General features: G+C 42.6%; 2 protein-coding genes across 2 annotated transcripts; one reads left to right on the top strand and one right to left on the bottom strand. All coding sequences in view use genetic code 11, as the record gives it.

The window, feature by feature from the left end:
• Window positions 1–283: 283 nt before the first annotated feature.
• Window positions 284–12,994, bottom strand: EGR_05035 (Nucleoporin NUP53; the record flags this gene model as incomplete). The annotated part of the gene is made up of 16 exons (XM_024494284.1): window positions 284–431; window positions 1,719–2,076; window positions 2,238–2,844; window positions 3,430–3,585; window positions 5,333–5,470; window positions 6,939–7,044; window positions 8,531–8,619; window positions 9,208–9,297; window positions 10,054–10,683; window positions 11,048–11,253; window positions 11,319–11,510; window positions 11,613–11,970; window positions 12,021–12,149; window positions 12,236–12,356; window positions 12,531–12,703; window positions 12,746–12,994. 16 exons carry the CDS (start codon window positions 12,992–12,994, stop codon window positions 284–286), a joined length of 3,750 nt encoding a protein of 1,249 aa, XP_024351233.1.
• A 1,353-nt stretch (window positions 12,995–14,347) lies between these two features.
• Window positions 14,348–20,677, top strand: EGR_05034 (Endophilin-A1; the record flags this gene model as incomplete). The annotated part of the gene is made up of 9 exons (XM_024494283.1): window positions 14,348–14,377; window positions 14,982–15,171; window positions 15,759–15,892; window positions 16,214–16,283; window positions 17,030–17,130; window positions 17,201–17,304; window positions 19,583–19,719; window positions 20,265–20,383; window positions 20,597–20,677. 9 exons carry the CDS (start codon window positions 14,348–14,350, stop codon window positions 20,675–20,677), a joined length of 966 nt encoding a protein of 321 aa, XP_024351232.1.
• Window positions 20,678–21,366: the final 689 nt, after the last annotated feature.

The following is a 21,366-nucleotide window of genomic DNA, read 5'->3' as shown; positions in this document are numbered from 1 at the left end:
ACATGATCAATGGGGGAATCTAGTGAAATCTGTAAGGGGTTGGTCTATTGTCGACTTAAATTCCACAAAAGTTCATTCTTGCTGAAGGATACTAATAACGCGGAAGTTATTGTGCACGGGTGCACATTTTCTCTTTCAGAAACAGCGTGAGTAAACTGTTTTGTAACGGTGGTACCGGAGTATCCTGGTGACCGGTAGCGACCTTGACATGAGCGCGCTAGAAGTCATCCGTTGTGGTGCTAAATCCAAATCTATATCTAGCTGGAAAAGTTAAAATTGCGGTTCAAATGCTGATTGCCGCTTCCTCGGTTGATGCGACACTCAGCTGCTGTGTTTGCACACCAACATGCTCATCAGGTCTTTCGAGGCGTTGGTATGGCATAGAGAGAACGCAGCACCCAAACGCTTGGTAGCCAGTTGAGTGGAACACTCTAATAGTAGTAGCAATAACTGCTATTCCCTATTTAACCAGAAATTCACTATGATTGCGGGTGCCGTAGGAATTTAGGACAACCTGTATAAGGCAGGCCAGTATTCATCGAAGTGTACTTTGTGACCATAAACGATTAGTTATTTTACAGAAATCATGTCTTGATCATTATGAGAGACAATGGAGCGGTAAATGTCTGCCCCGTTCATCCTACTCGAAATCCGTGAAAGTGTTTGGCATGCCCTACTTAATAGGCTCGTCAGTAGCGACTATTTTTGATGTAAGTTGGCACTGATTAAAATACACACATGCTCAGCATTATGGAAATGGGGTTTCCAGGTTCCAGCCTCTTTTCTAGAACAAATGGCTATCATAGTAACTTAGAAAATAGTTGGACAAACTGGTAATTGGAGAACATCGTCACTGCGGAGGGGACCCAGCACCCATGTGGGGGAGGGGGAAAATTGTGCTACACGCGGTGCCTGTTTACCTCACACTTATGAAACATGTCTACAAGCCTATTAAAAATTAGTGATCTAAGCATAAAATACGATTTAATAGCGACTTCCAAGTGCTTCTACAACTTCCTGCAGGTAGGTGACTCCCAAGCGTCCCCCACAGAATTAGTCATACCCCAGCGATTCCAAGCCTAAGTAGTCATAAGAGTAGAATAAAATAGCGATAAAACAATCGTCTTATATGTTGAGAAATTAGGATTACCAAGGTACCATAAAATCAAACTGTCGTGTGAAAAAATGCGTCTTAGTGGGAGAGAGAGAGGTAAATAAATAAATAACTGAAGGTGGTGGTGGTGGTGAAAAAGGCATCTAAAAGGTAATTTTTTCGATCAATTGCGGTCAAATTCCAGAATACAGCTCTTTATCTTCTGGATCCATCTAAAATGAGCAAAAATAGTGCGTAAGAATGGGGGTTCGTTCGGTGAAGTAACACTTAGTTTACATTCGTGAAAAACGTAAACCCAAACACTCAGTGGCCATTCGAATTATGCTGGTCTGCGAGGCAGCTGCATTTTCACCCATCATTTCAACTACCAAATGCACAATGGGGTCTACCAGTGGCGAAGTACGCGATCTAAGAACTGAACTTCCAAGTAGGAATACTCACAATTCATTGAAGACTAGCAAAATTTCACGCACCTGGAGCTCCGTCAAAAAGACTGCTAAAATATCAATTTCAGTCCATGTACAAGCGCTTGACACCTTAGCAAGGCTAGAATTTCAGTGCTAGAAGTAAATACCATCGCCAAGAGCCAATCTAGGGAACTCACATGTTGCGCACTTCTTCACTAGGTGCCTCAAAATAGTGGCCAACTTTGTCTGTGTTGTTGGGCAGTACGAGAAAGCCGTTCATGTTAGATAGTACCGAGAGGGTGTCGGCGGAGACTGGGGTAACCACCTTAGAGATTGTAGGAAGTCCTTCAATCCTATGATTCTCATTCTCCCCTGCCGACACCGCAGCCTCATCTTCCTCCACCTCCTCCTCCGACTTGGATGGAGGAACCATTGCAAGTGGTGTCTTTTGGCCGCAGACACGTGTGTAAAAGCTGCTACCCCTGACTTCACTTACGGTCTTGCGAATGGGCGATCGCTCTGCTCCCGAGAATCTATTTTCTTCGATCGGTACCGCTGTCGAAATGAACAGTCAGTAATAGAGTATAGCGCCAACACCATAATTAACTCATGTAATATGATAACTTCGTGAATAACTGATGCATTACAGTGGATCTTCAAGGCATTTTAAAATCACAATTGGTCACGCATGTGGCACAAATAAACAGAGAACCTACAGGATACAGATTTGGAATCGATACTACTACGGCTGCTCGTGCCTGAGCTCTTCCTTCTTCCAATGCGTGGACGGTCTGATGGCGGGGAGGGTGTGGAAGAGGCGGAGTTACTATCACGAGCCACCGCTCTCCCTCCACTCAGTCTCACAAGGTAGACGAGACGCGTCCCGAGAAGGATGATACCATCGCAACTCCGTGCGTCTTCCTTCGCCGCATACACGGCCATCAGCGTGTCTGACTGGAGGACGCAAAAGACCCGCGAGGCCTGGGGTCGGATAATGAGACGGGCAGCTGGCAGTGGGACGATGGTGGAGGGGTAGGGAGGGGTGGCACCAGTAGTAGCGGTGAAGGAGGAGGATTCACCGAGGCAAGCAAAGTCGAGACTCATTTCGCGCAAGGGGCTTGAGAGGAAGAGAGATGGTGAGTTGTTGCCAGATGAAGAAAGGGTGGGAGGGGTGGAAGGGGGAGGCCGAGAAGGGCTCTTATCTCGGGACACCAGACCGGCGGAGTACTCTATACGCATATGCGTTTTCTTATGTGGCCAGCAGTCGCGAATTTTCTTTGTGAACATCAGGAAACCGCAGTGGTATGGTGCGTATCGCTGTCCCTATTCGTAGATATAAATTTCGACATGAGTACGTCAAATATTAGCAAAAATACGAATCAGTGCGAATAAATACAGTCAAATACAACTGTTAGAGCATGAAAAATCAACTGAATTTTACTCCTTTTTGGTAACAACATGGAAAACGAAAAGGTTTAGGGGCGCAACTGCTTTGGATCCTGTTGCATGCACATGAACTGATAGGGAAAGTAAAGCAAATATGATCGGCACAAACTTGTGACAGAATAATATAACTTCAGTTACATATTCGATCATCTAAATCTTCCCAGTCCTTACGGTCTGACTTTACGACGGTGGCATGGGGCTCTGGTCAAGCCATCCAAGCTATTTGTCTCCCAGCTAATTCAAGACCCATAAGCCTTATGGAGCTTGTCAAGGCAAAATAAACCACCGAGCCAGCTTTTCCATCCCTTTAACTAGCCTTAACGACAGTGGTATGGAGCTCCACTCCAGTCCCTCCTGCAGCTATCCTGCAAGCTCTTCAATTAAGCTACTTTCATACCCATCATCAGTGATAAATAGGTTACAATTTCATGAATAGAAGAATGAAAAGGGCAAGACAATTACCGATTCGGAGAACTGCGCAATCCGCTCCAAAGCTGCAGCGGTCTTCGGTTTAAGGTTGGGATTCAGACGGTAAAAATCCACCTCACAGACTCGAACCTCCGACGGTCCCTGATGATCAACCTTGGCTCTGTAGTTGGAGCACACGCCGCAAAATATCTACATTCAACGAGAAAACAAAACGCCAAAAATCTGAGCAAGATACACTCGAAATGTGGTCATCCCAAGTTTTGTTAATGTTGTCCTTTGGTGGACTAGGACATCTAATAGTGACATTGTGATGCTCATATCAACACTCGAAGGCTATTTCGATGGCAGGAGGAAGGATTAGTTTCTCACATACCCCACCATTAAAACGAGTTGACAAATTTGTCACACATTGAGGTTGTTGTTTATGCCTGGCCACAACGAATAATGCAAGTTTTTCCCGGCTCACTCTATGGCAATACGCGTGGGTGGATGTGATTCGGCCACAAGGTTGACCGACATTCGACAAAACGAAACAACGATCGGCTTGCATGGAAATAGACAAAATAAATGAACTCCGCTGTGAAAAAAGACTGGTGGATACGACTGAGAGACCAGAGATTAAAATAGTCTGGCACGACGGTGATCCAAATGCAAGGTAGCGTGAACACACTCTGAGTGTAGAACTACACGTGACCAGGATGTGAATTGGTTAAGCTTTAACTAAATGGTAGGCAATCATTGTCGAAATGAATTCCGAGCTTTTGAGACTCCGATTGGTTGAGCACACCTTCAGACGCCCTACTACACGAAAATGAGGAGGTAAAATGTGAAGCCCAAACTTCACTACTGAGGCATAGAGAAAAAGATGCAAAAGTCAACATCCATTGTTTTTCGACGTGACGCATTTGATCTCATAAGTGCCTGCAAGGATGTGTAGTCACCACAAAATTTGTTTTTTAAAATGTTGCTATTTAAAAGTTTCCTACAGATGACAAGAAGCACAAGGAAGGCTAAGAAACAGCAAGTGGAAGGATGCACAGATGGAGGGCTGGAGGAATGAATGAATAAAGGAATGACGAGGAGGGGGGTTTGAAGTGGAGAGCGTAGTAGGAGAGGTGAAAGGTAAAAGGTCAGAAGTGAAGAGTACACTGATGTCAGCAACTATGCCACGTAGAAAGCACCGGTTCTCGTCCGATCACTGACTTTGAGCCACATTGGATCAGTAATTGGTCTTAAACAGCTAATCCTGTCTGACAAGCAATTTTCCCTTTTAATGGGTCTTAAAGTAAATACACCTACAAAACATTATCGCACCCACTCATTCTGAGAAGAGAGTGCTCTCTCAAAGGAAATGGTGAAAGGGCTGGAGAGCATCCAAGTGTTCAGCCACATGGATATCATAAGCGAATGACTCCAGCTGATTAAAGAAAACGGAAGGCTGTAAAGAGACTGGAGAATGCAGCTCTGAACAACTGATAAGGCTAGCATGGAATCAGTGGTCCATCAGGGAATGTACTTTCGAGAAGAAATATTTTGTATATGGTGTTGGAGGGTTGGCATGTCTCGCACACAGTTGACTCAATTATGCTGTGATCTGACGCAAATTTGAGCTCATACTGTTATTGTCAGTCCCAATTTTATGGCTACGAAGTACTGACGGATTCCCTTTATGGGAAAGTTTTTTTATTGGCTATTTCTCAGGGAAGAAAAGCGTATCAGGAGCCGAAGTAACAATTTATTACGTTGTTTTTTCACTGCCTGGATCCGGTGTCTCACACATTCATTGAGAAGGTGATGTCATGATCGCGCTAATTCTGCGGATCACTTATTCGGAAACCAATCTTCCATGTATTCCTAGAACAGACATTCACTGGCTACACACTTTGGGAATGAACCTGATGAATCGGGTGAGAATTAAAGTGGTAGGGGAAGTCACCTTTCCGCAGGCTCGACAGTGATGCTTGCGTCGGATGTGAGTGAAGCGGCGGTAGCAGAGGGCGCACATCGTTGCCTGCTCGTCCTTAACCCACTCTGCAGCTCTCGGCGTCTCCCCGTCCTTGATGGTCGCGACGCTCTAAAAAAGCAAAATGAAACTCCCTTGAACTCACCAGGTGTTAGCACGTTAGCCGCCAGAGAATTGTCATTAACTGGTTTCCTTCCAGCGTAATGTGCCACACACTTGTGATGTGCAGGTTTGAGTAAGTAGAACGTGATGTCACCTATACGTGACATTGGTAACAAAATGTAGGCGGAAGCTAAATCGGATTGATTAATCAGTGGTGGTGGGGTGAGGGCTGGAGAATTGGAAATGCATTGAATATTCAACAGTCTCTGAAAGTTCTTTTCCACACAATTTAAAAGGTTTTCCGTCGATACCCTGTATCCTTGTCAAAGTTCGCACACCTCTCACCCAGCATAGACATGGATACACACTCGGCTGTCACATGTCATAGACAAGTGGTCGCCTGCAAAAGATGTGTTTGTGTGTGATCCGATGACATCAGTAGCAGAAATAGAAGATAGACAAAAAAGCTACAGGCAGGCATGAATCTATCAAAAATGCGTACTGAACCATGTTTGAACACGATGACACGCAGGTCAGTTATTTTCACTTGGCTAAGCAGGAAATACGTATCGAATAAAACGTCTCGTTGGTGAAAAGAAAAGATGGAGTTAATTAACCCTGAGTATGCACGATAATAACATGCTCTGATGAGCACACAAGCTCTTAAAAAGTAAGCCGCTCATCTACCGAACGCATTTGGAAAGGTTGTCCTGCCCATGACCAACAGGTGGGGCTAAGAACTGACCCTACTGGAAAACAAGTTCATTAAACCGTGAAGACCAAAAACTCCGACTTTGAGGATTTAGTTGATGTCTATCGTTTTCCGTAAATATTTCGTGGCTTAAGCTTTACTTTTTCCCAGGACGTAGGGGGTCCAAATGAGATAAGCTGAATGAAGTGTGGCTCAATGCGGGCGAAGTGCCGAAACGCATGAACACTAACACCCGTTGAACGGCAACCGAATGGACCAATGAGCCATGAACGGGCGCACACACGCGGAACGGATTGTCTACCTGCGTAAACAAGCCACCTCGTTTGACTCACCTACGTCTCTGACCGAACGGCGTTAGTGATAGTTTTTGAAATGTTGCAAGAGCCATCAACTGACCAGACCTAGAATCTTGGCCAGATGAACGACTGAGAAGGTAATGTCAACGATGGCTGAATGATGTGGTTCAGTCGTGGTCCCAGTTACACTAATTTGGTAGTGTTCGCGTTTTGCCCATGTCTACAGCCTCTCAACTCTTCCGTAGTAGTATGCCCCATGACGCCCTCAGAGATAACTCAGAACCTTACGGTACTGATAAACCCCAATCTTAGTGTCGATGCTTTTTCTCAAAAACCACTACTCAGAACTAAGGCAATTTCATGTTTGACACAATTAATATTTCGGGACAATTAGAAAACCTGCGTTGGTTTATATACCTACAACTTGATTAGTGAATCAAGTTGACATTCTCATTCACATTAAACTCACTGATTGTCGCCTCGGGATGACGCCGAGCACCAGGTTATTTCTATGCCGCTCCTGTTCTATTGTTTCCTCTAAACTCTTGCACCAGCTTAGCTTCTCGTCTGCGTCTCTAAAAAAGCCCACATTTTGTAAATATCGACGCACAAAAAAGAATAAATGAAAAGGAAGTAGACACTGATTCCGAAAAAATGGAACAGTGAGAGTTAGTTGAGATGGTATTACTAGTTTGGACAAGATTTGTCAAACCATCTAACACAATTTGCCGATTATCTTTGGGATATGAAAAGGTATGATTTTATACTTGTAGGAGTAAATATCCATGTGGAGTGATATGTTGAACGCCAGCTACACGGTAGGCGGATGACAATGGTTGACCTTACATTAACCACAAAAACATTAGGAACGGTTGAATGAAACACAAATTCCGATTAGATGCCCTTTTCCATATCTCAGCCAATTCTTCATCTACGCCTTAAAGTCATACTAGATGTAGTAAAGTGTCTTTCGCGATGTAGATCCAATGAATAGGCAACAGACAGTCTTGGAGGTAAGATCGCGAATCAAATAGTTGTACTATCGGATACACCACCAGGTCACAAATAGCTTCAAATAAGTTCAAATTGTTCAAATAGCGTTATTTATGGACATTTTGTAGCCAAGGTTAACTCTATGCAACTAGGCAGCTATCCATTAAAAATCAGGGTATCAAAGAAAACCGACTCTTGGTCTAGGAATAAGGCTTACGTGATGTTCGAGGTAAGAGCTTTACGACAGGTGCTGCATGGTTTTTCGAAAGATTACGCTCTGAACAGGAAGCTGACGTATGCAATAGGTGTTTTGACAATGAACTTTCCAGTCGCCTACGCTTTTACCCTTAGATTGACTGTCCGATGTGCTCGCTTCACCCAGTACTCAAGTAACAAAACAACCCATATGATCTACAACCTCCAAAGCTTATCCACGTTCCCATAAAAGTGACAAAAATACAATGTATAAACTGGTATTAACTATTTATTATTACACCTTATTTCCTTTTTTTCATATGGGAGTGACCTTTTGGGGCACCAAAAATGCTAGGGAAGCCGTAACTACGATCCCTTACTTCTCATTGAACATACCACATCGCAGACTTCATCATATCACCAACCGCTGGAGCACTTATTTCTGTCGAGTGTCAATCACTGTCTGCTTAAATTTGACACCAACAAAAGTGCCTGGTTCAAATGAATGTGAGGATGAAATCCAACGCGGTAGTATCTACTTCGAGCCTAGTACAACATTAAGTTTTTCTGTCCTCTGGGCTACAAACGCTACACCGGGTTGATTATATTTTTCAGTGGCATTTATGCACTCCTACCTCTTATGACACTTGAAGAGCATCTTGAGCACTAAAGAAATTCACCAGAAGTGCAATAAATTGGACTACTAGACGGGCTTTGGAGGTGGGCTACACGCATTCCAGGTGTCATTGGTTGTTACCTATGGGTAGCTTGGTCAGCATTGCCTACCTGACACCAGTAGCTGTTAAAGTGACACACAGCACGATTTCTTGTTTCCGTTAGGGTCAAAATCGACAAAGGGGGGAAACAGCTTACGCGAACATAAGCTCGACCACACACTCGACCGCACGCACACGGATGCATCGCTCGACTGGGATATCATCTTCCAGCTTTGGCTCCTCCAGCTACAAGTATAGATTAGGTTATTCAGTGTGGAATGAGGAATTGTTAGGAGCAGTCATGTGTATTCGTAAAGTTGTAAAGTTTCTCATCCAAAGGGACGGGTCTCTAATGTAAGGGGTTTGAATGATCTAGCAGTTCTCCACATATAAAAGGAAAGATAGATGTATTCTTCCATCAAATTTTAAAGCATAGCGTCTCAAGTGACGATTAGTAACACAAAATAACCCGAAGTGTGAGGGGTTGAAGTATGTAAAATATTGTTACGGCAATGAATTTCCAATAGCTGAGAAATTTGCCTAAAATTTGAGCATAAATGCGCGAACTAAGAATAGGATAACGATGGAGTAAGGATGATAATGCATAAAAGCAATAAAGAAGCGCGGAAAACTATAATTTCTACAGAAAGTACCACTTTGCATGACCAGCGTATTATCAGCCCGAATTTCCACAAAATAGAAAAAAACACTCCTATTCCACTTAAAGGTAAATGGTCGTTAGAGTTTTATCTTGGTAAGACATCAGAAACCATTAAGATTTCACTGCACGGTAGAAAGCAGGCATGGGGAGAGAAATGACCACTGAATACTTACGATCATGCTCACAATCGTCAATTCCGACTTGACCAAATAATGACCAGTCGTCACTGTTTCCGGTTCCGTCATGATGAGATAGTCGGAAAACTAAAATAAAACGCTTTATCATCCATTACAACTTGTATGAGCACGAACGAGCAGTTTATTACTCAAGTAACGGGTGTACAATTAAAATACAAAGCAAAAACACCTGTATGAAATACAGTAGGTCGAAAAGGAATTAGAGAAAAAGACTAGGGGATCTTACAAGAAATAAATGTCGATTTAGTGGTCTCTTCCCTACTGACCGTCGAGGAATTTTCAGACATGGGCCCGAACGAATAAATAAGGACAGTTTATCCAGGTCACTTCTTCTTCCGTCAAGTTTGGAATTTATCAAAAGCGCTTGGTTGATCATTTCCTAAAATAACAGCAATTTCATGAAATAAACACAAGCTACATTTTTTGTAACTTCCTCTTCAGATATTTTCAAGACATTTATTATTATTTTTAAGGCACCTAAATGCTAAAAATGTGTACCAAATGTTTACCTACATTCACAGCGCTCTCGATCGATCCCCTCCGGTAGAAGATCCACGATTTCTAGAAAAATGATTGTATTCCAAATAACAAACATACTCTGGAGAAGCAATTGATATCGCATCAAACGGCTTTGAATTCCAATGTACATTCCCGGAATATTTTGCATATGTTGTTCTGTGAACTGACTTGTTAGCTAAATAAAAAGGACAGCTACTTAGCAATTAAAGGTGATCCTTGCTAAGCAGCATAAAATTTGACCGTTAATTCATTAAAAATGATAATATTCAAATAAAAATGCTGTTTAACAACAAGATAATATACCACAAGTGTTTGACAAAATTGCTGAAAAAGTTTGTCCTTGTCATAAATTGATTGAAGTGTTTCATACTTTGTACGAACTCGAGATAAAAAGGCTTTGTAGATATTAAAAAAAGGTGCCAACTCAGCACTAGCAAATATTTGGATCCACCATCCAAAGACAGGATTCCGAGATGGGCTCTGGTAGAACTTATCGTCCATGTAACTATGAAGCATGTACAAAGACGGTATCTCCTTAAACACATCACGAAGAACATCCTGGTGATCCGATTCAGTCGTTTCAACTTTGTCACTAATATCTTTTAAAATCCGTAATGTCTCGAGATATCGCTTCTCAGTTGCGAATAATTCATTTGACAAATTCTCCAACTTCCTTATCTTTTTCTGAGCGGGAGACTGTTCGTCGACACCTAGAGACCCATTTTTGGCCGAAACTAGCAATGTCTTTACACGGTCTTTGGCTTCTACTTCAAGTGAAATTTTGGCTTTTTGCATTAGATTAGCCTCGTTTTGAAGATATAGCGTCCGAATCGCGTTGCTTATTGCATTCGCTGCCCTGATATTATGAGCAACACTACTTTCGGGATTCTTAATCTCATCTCTCTTGATAAGATCAGGAATCAGGAAGTCAATCTTAAGCGCAAATGATTCCGACGCAATCATGAGAAATTATCGCCGCCAGAACCTCGAAGTTACCGGACACGATTTCAAGGCTATTTATTTCCTAAATAAAGCTCAGTTAAAAAAATGCTATTAAATGACTGCTTTGTAAGATCCAAACAAATTGCCTAACATATGCATCCTTTAAAAATATTTTAAATTTATAAGGGAGGCCAAAAGCCTAAAATGATTATTAGCGGCATCTAGCAAATTAGAATTTCGGCACTGATATACCCAATCAACAACCGCCTTGGATATACAAAAATTTTGATAAAATTTTTTACGGGTCGCTGTTTAAATGGACAAAACACGCACCAACCCACTAAAAGGCATGAACTGAGCCCCAACTCTGGCTGAGGAAGTTGCCGCTCTCTCCCACGGCAGGCGTAGCACGCCCGCCCCAAATCAATGTGAGTACCACACACGCACAGTCGTAGATCGTGAAGATGGTTCCTGCCAAACCACCACCTTCCCCGGCTACCCCACCCACGGTGCTGTTTGACTTAATGGAGGCAGCTTCCAGAGACTTCTGTCCCGCCATATCTCACCAAAGCGGGTCGTGAACCACCACCCTGAGACCTAGAGGGCAGCGACTGAAACATGCGCACCCAACCCCACGTCGCAACCCATATGACGACAGCGCTGACCACCGAGTGATGGAATACAGACAGCTCTCAACGCGGAAAATAGATAGTGTATTTTTGACCTCATAGAAAGCACGACTATGCATCGCGCTAACTCCATCCAAACACATAATCGAGCGCTTTGGACAACAGTCCAGATGATTGCCAGTTCCCCGCCTAAATTTAGGAAAAAAAAGAAGTCCTGATTAACTAACTCGATACGACAACTTTATCGCAGAATATTACATTTAAAGCAACTTCAAACAGTGCCATAAATACTCACCCGAAAGGATTGGTTCTGACCGGCCCTTACTACTTGCACCCTGGGAGGTGGGTGGTAGGGCGTCGCAAGTGGCCGCATGGAGCTGTGTCGGGTGAGGCCGGAACCGGGGCGCACAGGACCCGGACTATTGAGTGCGTCCGCAAAACTGCGGTTGCAGGATCCCGGAGACTCCGTAGCGGCCGTAATCCGTGCACCACCTCGAACAAACGGGGAATCGAACTTGTGCGGGGGAGATTCGAAAATTTCCTGCACATGGGACCCCGAAACGCTTTTTTCTCCTACACCGGTGGGCTTGACCTCAGCCATGAAGTCTGAGCTGCTCGGAGTGAGAGCCTCGGAACTGTTCAATGCATTCTAGGGGACGGGGGAATGGATCCAATAACAAACTATTAACGAAGCCTTACCAGATCGTCACACCTCCGTACACCGATCATGAATTTACCAGCGAGTACCCGCCCGTTTTTGTTAAGTGCGCATCTGGCTTGAATCTTATTTGCGTACTTAATGTTCATCCAATTTCCACCATTTGTAATCTAAGCCAGAAGAAAACGCAAACAGCGAGTTCTACTAAAACAAAAAACCCGTGTCGCTTTGCCAATAAATTAATAAAAGGACTAACGACATATTTTTCAATGGTTCCCAGGTGAGCAAAGTGTTGCAACACATAGTTTGCCTGGGCTGGATCATATCCAAAAACAGTTACCCAAGTTGCTGACTCATCGTCAGGTGCAGCAGGGTGACTACAGATTTAAAAGGGTCCATGAGAAATTGAATAAAAAAAAACTACGCTATGCATAGAAATCCGCCTCACCCATCCCTATGTGACCTATCCAAAGTCGACATTTGTAATGGGGACTGGAATGGAGAAAAAAAACTCGATGTATCCGTAGCGGTACGAATTACCATAGGCTGACTTGGAGACAAAAGAGATCTTTTTGCGGTGGACTCCAAGGCACTTGGAACGATTCCCTGAGTTAAGCAGCTTTTTTTGGCTTGCACTAGACCATAAACTTTGGGTCGGTGGAGCGGCATGTCTGCGAGCACTCCGCTCAAGTGAAGGCGGTGTCTTTAACCCTGACAGTCGGGGCTAAAAAACAAATATATGGAGTGGTAACAAAAGTGCACACACCTGAACAACCCAAGTATGATGAGAGGTAGGAAGATGAGGCTGGGACTTAAATATGGGGGAAACTTGGTGCCCATTTGTGCACGAAGACTGGGAATCTCCCATTAAGAATCCAGGCAAATATTGTGGACTCGAGAAGTTGGAGGATGGAGCTGAAGGAGAACCCACATTCATTGGTTCCGAACTTCTACTACCTCGTTCAGGAGATTGGATAGAACACATAGAAGAAGGTGAGCCCAAGTTTAGTATCATCGAGCGTAACGCCAGTGCGAAATCAAACAAAAACAGTGGTTAAAACAAGTGAATGGTAATAAAATAAACAAATCGGGAACAAAGGTGGTTCATAAATTTGGAATGACTGAAGCCACACACGAATAAAATGCGATCACAACGGTTGCGCAAACGCAGATAAAACATCAATGAAAATTCTAAATGGACGAAAAGCAAATTCAATGAATTCCGAAATATTAGGGCACATCCTAGTAAAACACAAGTGTGCCTAGGAATACCTTTTGTGGCTTTAAAACTCAATGCAAATGCGATCTCTGTGCGGCGTCAAAAACAGAGTTGCATGAAAAATCAACAAGGTCATATTGCAAGTCCCATCTAAAAACATGGGATTCAGTGTATCGATTTGTAACTTTGTATCATAGCATTGTCAGTAGACCATGTATATTTCGCTTCAGCCTCTATACGAATTAGTAATAAATCGGTGCTTAATGTTAATATACGTTCCATGTTTTATTTGCATTAAACAATACATTGTTCGGCCCTTCGTAAGCACCCAAACTTCACTGCCAATACTGACAACTTCGGCTGAATATTCCAGAGCACCGTTACATGCTTCAATTAAAGCAACTTTACCAGGCAAAGATATGATATGGCAAGTTCCCCGTGAAGTGCTAGTCTATTGAAAAATTCACAACTAGTTGAAGCATGTGTGGCGTCCCAAGACTCCCTGAAGACGAAAAAAGACACAATATTCGGACAAAATACATGTTTACTACAGAGAAGGTGTCCGGGCTATTGGCATGGCTTAAAAGGCCAACGCACCCAGCGAGGTACAAGGGGGCTGATTCAAAGTACAGAAGTGGCGCCTCGCCAGAACCAAGGGATAAACCACTATAGTATTACACTATGTTTTGTATTTTAGTATCTAAAAGTCCTATCAAACCTTGGAAGACCGCATATGTTTATTCTGTTTTAGTCCATATATCTTTCGCAAAATAAGTATTTGCTTAATGGTAATGATCGGTAGAAAAAGCGTCTCTTGACGACCTCCAATATCCCTTAAGGGGGAACCCATTCTAGTAATGCATAGTTGTTTAACATTGTGTCTATTCTATTCTTTGTGGGACGAATTTACCATCTGCACTACGGCCTTTAAGCTACACAGCTTAGGCCATTATTTCCTACTGCATAACACTAAAAATGGTTTTCAAAGGATTGCCTAATTTAAAATACCTCTTTAATAGGCAATTATGTTTTTGTAACAAACTAGTGTTTGGTTTGTCACCTATTAAAAATATACTTTTTTATTCATTAACGCAGCTGACGAGAAGTCACTGACCTTCCCATGTATTTGAGCTTGGGAGTGGTGTAACGATGAGCAGGATCAAGGCGAAGCTTCATTTTGTATGCTGTTTCCCTTTTATAGGTGCTATAATTTGCGTATTTTGTTATGGTTGCTTAGTTTGTTCGGAAATTTAAAAGAGCCACACATTATTTCTGCACCTTGACCGTCGTTCCCAATGTAGGATAATTATTTTATCAAGACTTCACTTTTATCGGTTTTTAAAACACCCTTACTTACCAATATTTTCTAGAAATGGGAACTTTTACCGCAGATTTTTGTGACGTATTGAAATAATCAAATCCAAACAACGTCCTACCTTGGTTTCTTATTTTGCAACGCTCAAATAAGACTTTAACTCCCATTATACAATTGTTTCGCATCTACTGCACTTTAATTGTAGACGAAAGGAAATAGATCAGTCTTGAATTCGGGCGGTGCCGCCGGTGCAGATGTAAATCTTACTGACATTTCCGTTTCATAGTCTATTCTATTATTTTGTTGCTGTTTCTTCATTTTATTATAGCTCTTCTTATTTTGTACTAATTTTGACAGCACACTGGCTGTTATATTTTTAATTTTAGGTGGGAATTTGGCCTTTTGTTTTATATGTATTAACTCATTTTCAAGTCTACTTTTTTGCTTTTCACGTCTCTTTCTGCACAGGATTTGAGCGAGTGCAAAAAGTTCTACGCTCATTTAGAGTCGAAGATGACGAGGGTTTTGCGCCCTACCCGTCACTTACACTCACAAGTGCCCCTGTTAAAGAACAACAAGCAGGAAAATTATAATTACGAAGAGAAGAGCTTTGTTGGTTATTTGAAGAGATTCTGTGATAGTCTTACTGGACATGTTCGTACGTTAGTGGATTTTACCAATTCTTCCACCGTATTTCTGTTTAATAGAATGCTTTTGTGCTGTCACAGTTTGCGTTTTTTTATGAAATTTATCATTCACCATGTTTATTGCGATGCATTTTATGTATTATAACTATGTACGACAACACTTATTTCATTCTAAACCGGTTTTACTTCGCATAAAGCGAACTTTGCAGTGAACTTTAGAGTAGACTGGTGGGAGGTTTTAAATGTTGTTTGACTTTGGACACTTTACATGAGATTTGAGACGCATTGAATAATACGAAGGTATACCTGCTTCAAGCTAACTAGCTAAAATACCTAGTCTAGAACAACCAGGATGTGTATTTCTTAACCTAACTTGCCCGCTTTTAATACTTCATGCACAATTTAGGGTTGATTTGAGAGTACAATTTTTGGGACCTTCTGCAGGGATCATTAATCGACGAACATCATTCATCTCTCATGGTACCTTGAAATAACTATTTTACGTTTAAGTATCCAAAAGATGGCATTGTCACTTTTTTCTGAAGCAACTTTGCTCTTTTAAGCAAATTTTATTAAAGACTCGCTCTCTGGCTTGTAGGGGAAGCAATACAAGCCATGGTGGCAACGTACCAGCAGATAGCTGATCTTAAATCACAGCGTGATTCAAATATGCGGACCGAAGTTTTTAGCCCTATCAAAGAGACAACACTCAAGGAGATATCAAATATTCAGGTGTGTTCATTACATAAAATACTAATTACTAGTGGGTGTAGCGTTGCTAGTCAGTAATCCACCTCAGATACCAAGTATTAACTGTCGCGTCGGTGATGAATTGAATTTGATTGTGTGGGAGAATTGTTGGAAAATTTTTTGAATGCTTGACAAGTGGTTAAACCCAACTGATCGATTCCCAAATGTTTTTTTTTATCCTTCCGGATTAATGTCCCATCATACACAGGTTTGTGATTGCTTAAAATGACAAATGAATCTATGACACACCAAGACATAACATTACGCAAAATAAGTAACTTGAGGTCGTTTTTGGATTTACAGAAACTGCAAAGGTTGGTCATAGAAGCGCAGAATCAACTAGCGGCGGCTGAAAGGAACAGGGAAAAAGATGGTGGGTTAGTAACCTCGTGAATATGTTTATGAGGTTAAAGACGGGAGAGCTTCAGTGTCATTCCCGTTAAGGGCAAAAATCTCTCCTTCCTTCCACTGCTAAAGTTAATGTCTTTTCTTATGAATCACACTTCTGTGATTTTCCGTACCTTACGAAAGTTTTGGTGCGTAATTAGAGTATTTGGTAATAGGTAGCTCCACTTAATGCTTTAATGGATTTGCAACCTTTTTTAAAGAAGTATTAGGATTTGTAACATCTTTGACACTGGACACATCGAAATTATCCGCTCCCAAAGGGCATGTGTAATTTTAGATGGCAAAAATTGCTTGACGAAGTATGATTTTAACTAAAAAGACAACGCTAGCCTTTGCTTTAGCAGATGCACATATTTCATTGACTTCAAAAGCCACTTGAGTGGTGTGGGCGAGAGCTACGGGAACCAATCAGTTTTGGGCCTTCCACAGTGCTATCTACAGCTGTCGTTTTGACGACGTCAACACAAAATTTCTTTAATAACTATAAGTACCACACGTCAGAGTGTAAAATTCCAGGGATGTTTGTGCATTAAGGCACTTTTGACACACTGGTAGAGTGACGTGAAGAGGTTGTCTGTGATGGCCAAATTGGTCACTATTTTGTAGAAACGGGAAGTCTAGTGGAACGTGTGTGGCTTACTCCTAGCTTAAAATTCATCCTTAAATTTGACAATGTGTAGGAGATTGGGATAAATTGTATAATTCTTTTAGGCAGCCAGCAGGCGACAGATCGACGTGATCAAGCCTTTAGATCCCACTCCGAGGCAACGGAGAGACTCAAGAAAGCCATCATAGAGTTCAAGCAAGATGAGGTAGACATATGAAGCGCCTTATTCATGGAGGTTCCAAAGATATAATAAAGAGAGCTTTTATTACTTTTAGCCCAAGAGAATAACATTTCTGCAGGCATCGGCTGAAGCTCAACTGGAATATCACAAATGGGCAACGGAGGCATTCACCAAATTGGTCTCGGAGTTGAGAACGATGTAGGTCGATACTATTCAAATTAATGGCGTTTAAAACACCATTTGGTGTATGTAGACCTGAGTAGAGCACTGCACGAGGAAAGGATGACTAGGTAAGGTAACGTACACTGTAGGGCTTTGAACCTATTAATTAGTTTGGGGTAAGTCTTTTGAGCAATAATTGCTTTTACCTTAATGAACGGCTGAAGTGAATTGTGAGGAGGAGAGGCCTAGAAAACCTATAAAAATTCAAGGGTTCATTTTTTTACCCAGTAGAAGTGGGCAGGTCCTACTGGTGGCGTGTGCGGTCCCATTTGACTAACATCTCTCCGAAGTCAGACGTTTTACAGGTTCGACAATCGTGTGCACGTCAGTAGATCCTTTCATAATCACAGTCATTGGCACTGTCATAGTCACTGCTATTCTACTTATTTTAAAAACCAGAGGATCATTCGTAATTCACCGAGTCTTCGCAAACTTTTCATCTTGGAATTTGCGCCTTTTACCCCCTAACATCATAACTGGAGTCTCGTGCCAGAAAAATATGTGGTTTCATGCGCTCACCTTGTGTTGGATTGATTCACTGTCACAGCGAGAGAAGGAGTGCTCGGTACCCAGCGATCCCTAAATCGCGGTGAGGTGGAGGCTTGTCTAATGCAATTTGTGCATTGGTCTGCTGGAGTGGGTAGATAAGTAAAGGCGCGAATAAATGTGGTGCGTGTCGCTTTACAAAGGTTTTGTGGCACAACCTATCAAGTGCCTGTGGTGTGTCTAGCAATGCGTGTACTTGTGAGCTCCCTGCGTCAAAGACACTCGTAGCCAAGGCGTTCAGACTAGCAGTCAGGCCAAGTGGCCCACCCCGGGCTTGGAAATTATTGCTTCCAAAAGCGGCATTAGTAGCGTTGCCTCTGCCCCTAAAACTGCGTGTGTGGTGGCTGCCATTCACCTTGGTATCGCTGACTCAATCTTCAAATGTCGATCAAACCTTCATTTACTATGAGAGTCAACATCTATAGCATCATTCATTTCAATCACATTTTGATCAATTTACCATCTGAAATGTAACAAATCTACCCTTTTACACACACTAATGTTCAGCATTTCGGTTAAGTATAATAAAATATCAAATGATTTATATAATGTAACCAAATGGAATCGAGAGGCTTTCCATAACGAACGGTAAGCAACTGCAGGAACCTTTCTGAGTTACTTTGTTCCTTAATTTTGTCACAAGTGAAATCCATGATCCTTTCCCAATGAGATGCGAGCTCGCTGTCTGCGGAAGCAAGGAAACTTGGCTCAAGCTATCCAGAGAATTGGAAGGATGAGGAAGCACTTCCTTTCCATCCAGTTTCATCAAGTAGATAGATCTCATCTGTAACTTTCCGGCCTCCAGGGAGCGAGCAATCCTGTCCAAACGCAATACATGTGTAGTCTTCTGGGAATTGGACAATGCGTCTCCTAGAACTGTGTGAATGGTGGGTGGATCTGTTGAGGATAGCAAAATGGTGTGTTTGTTTGTCTGACGAACGCTGCAGTGTAAAAGTCACCCTTCTCATCGCAAGTTGGTGAGCAAACAAGTTGAGATTCCACGATGCGTTTCCAGCATCCTGAGAGCCTTTCAAATCCACTGCCACTAGTCAATGCATAAAATGTGGGTAAAACCCATTTGCGTAGTCGCTTCCACAACTTCACGAGGTGATTTTGGTGTAAACTAATTACTTCATCAATTACGTCACATTAAACACAGTAGAAGGTGGGCCTTGGCACGCTTCCAGTTGTTGCGGTCAAAAGGGGCGTGTACCTCTCTAGGTCGATCGGGAATGGAGGGTCTTTCTCGCTGAGATGCATCTGTCTTAAAGCGATTTATCCAAAGCATTGAATGTTTCCAATCGCTTCTGCCATCGCGTGCTGCACCTTCTACGAGTCCTATGCAGCCATAGAACAAGGTTTTATTGTCATTCATTCGGTCAGCCATACCGTCACTCGACCGATAGAGGTCCTTTGAACTTATCTGCATCCCTCATGTCGTGCTTTTCCCACCTCTGGTGACTCTCATGTCGTAGAGAGAGATTCATTAGTCAAGTGGGTGCCAGTCACTGGTTCAGGCTTACCGGGGAAGAACTGAGAAGTGTAATAGGTGAAAGAGGCATGTTAACTTTCACACAAAATCTGGGATGAATAAGACATGCAGTATCATAGTTTTGTTGATACATCGCTGAAAGAGCAGTTATAGCACAATCATTTACAGGTCTTTTTATAGCTCTCTAACAATGTATTTCATGTGTTGTGTCAACAGTCGGGGCAACGCGGCAGACAATGTGCCCGATACGACCTTGGATACCACCTTAAACGGCGGTACGACATACTACGATAAGCCGCAGTCTAACTTCGGTTACGCTGCCGTTGTGAAGAGGACGCCATCAACGGCTCAGAGTAGGCCCTATTCGGTCTCTTTCCTTTTGTGCTCTAATACGCTTACCTTATTCTTTTCCAAAGGGAGTAAGCTGATCGGTTAGAAAAGGAAGCTTTTGCATTCGTTTGAGCACTCGGTGAGTGGATGAAACTGGTGCGTGCTTGTTCGAGACTGACATGAGTGACGCGACGCAGCATGCAGTCTCCACTGCCATCGCTGTGATGCCCAGGAGCCAGTCTGATTGGCTGAAGTAGGAGCATCTAGCAAATTCACTCACTCCTTTTGTCACTTTGATAACAGAAAAGTAACTCCCAAAGCCATAGCTAGTAACATGGGATTACTGTTCCAACTAGTAATTTTAGGGTGTGATTCGGGCAATTTTTCCCCCACTTAACTATGTCAGTGGCTTCCCATATAAAGTGAAGACCATCTCACTGTTGCAAAGGTGGAACCGTGAATACCTCATGGTGATTAGGGGCGAAATTCATGTGTCTCCCTTCTTTTTGTTAATCGTTTGTGGGGCTCGACGTTCTCTAAAAGAGCGTTTTTATAATTTCGTGTGTAGATGACGCCCAAAAGACGACGAAAGCGCTGACCAATTGCAAAGCATTGTACGACTTCGAAGCAGAACAGGATGATGACTTGAGTCTTAAAAAGGGTGACATTGCAACAATTCTTGAAAAGGTAGGCCTTTCCTTGGTTTCTACAATGAATCTTCCCCATAAATGTACATCCTCACACGCAATGACCACAAAATGTATCGAGACATAAAGCTTAAATGGCAGTCATAAGTCCTCGACTGGGTGCACTTCCTGGATGGTGAGGTGCTGCTTCGGAGATTGGAGATGCTGAATTTTTAGAATCCGATGGAAATGTAATGGTCTGTCTCTCGTTAAGGTGGATGACCAGTGGTACTTTGGCGAGAAGGACGGACGCCGAGGACACTTCCCGGTGGAGTTTGTGCAGGTGCTTGAGTAATTTACCCCAGGGTGAGAATCGCCCCGCCAAATGATATTTTGTGATACCCCACAGGACCACAACTATAATTGCTATTTTCATTACATCCTGACTTCTCCGAACCCCTCGCCCGGCGTCTTTGAAGCACCATGCTTTTTCTTATCCGTGTGTAAATACCATTATGTCCTAAAATAAATTCCATGGTAAAACAAATTGGATAAATACATGTACTGCCAAAATGCGCCCACATCGTAAACCAGCGGTCTACCGCAAATCACTCAGTGCAAACCACATTGTTTTGTGCTCAAGAACTGGTGCTTAAGAGAGCGAGTTGTTTACTTACTTGACTACCCTTGTTCCAATCGGCAAGGTGTGGTTTAGAGGGTTATCTAAACTCACTCTAAAACTGTGTTTCAAGAGAGGTGTACGCACAACGTTTGATAAGTGGGACCCATGGCAAGGAGTGCGAAAACAATGGATGATTTAATCAGGTGGAGCTCAACTGTTGATGCCACTTATTCACCTGCATGTTGCCATCATTTTATCACCCAAATATATGATAGTTTTGAAATTATAGTGAGATTAGAAGGCAGCGCTCGAGCCTTTCCTAAATTTGGAAGGGGATATAACACTAGAGCATTGCCGCTATGCAGAAAGGTTGGAAGCGACTCACATGACCCAGAGACCAAGCCGACCGGCGTGACTAGATG

This window comes from Echinococcus granulosus (assembly GCF_000524195.1).
Source record: "Echinococcus granulosus chromosome Unknown EG_S00035, whole genome shotgun sequence".
NCBI classification, from domain to species: Eukaryota; Metazoa; Platyhelminthes; class Cestoda; order Cyclophyllidea; family Taeniidae; genus Echinococcus; species Echinococcus granulosus.
Note: the sequence above shows the minus strand (reverse complement) of the source record. Positions and strands in the feature narration are given on the sequence as shown.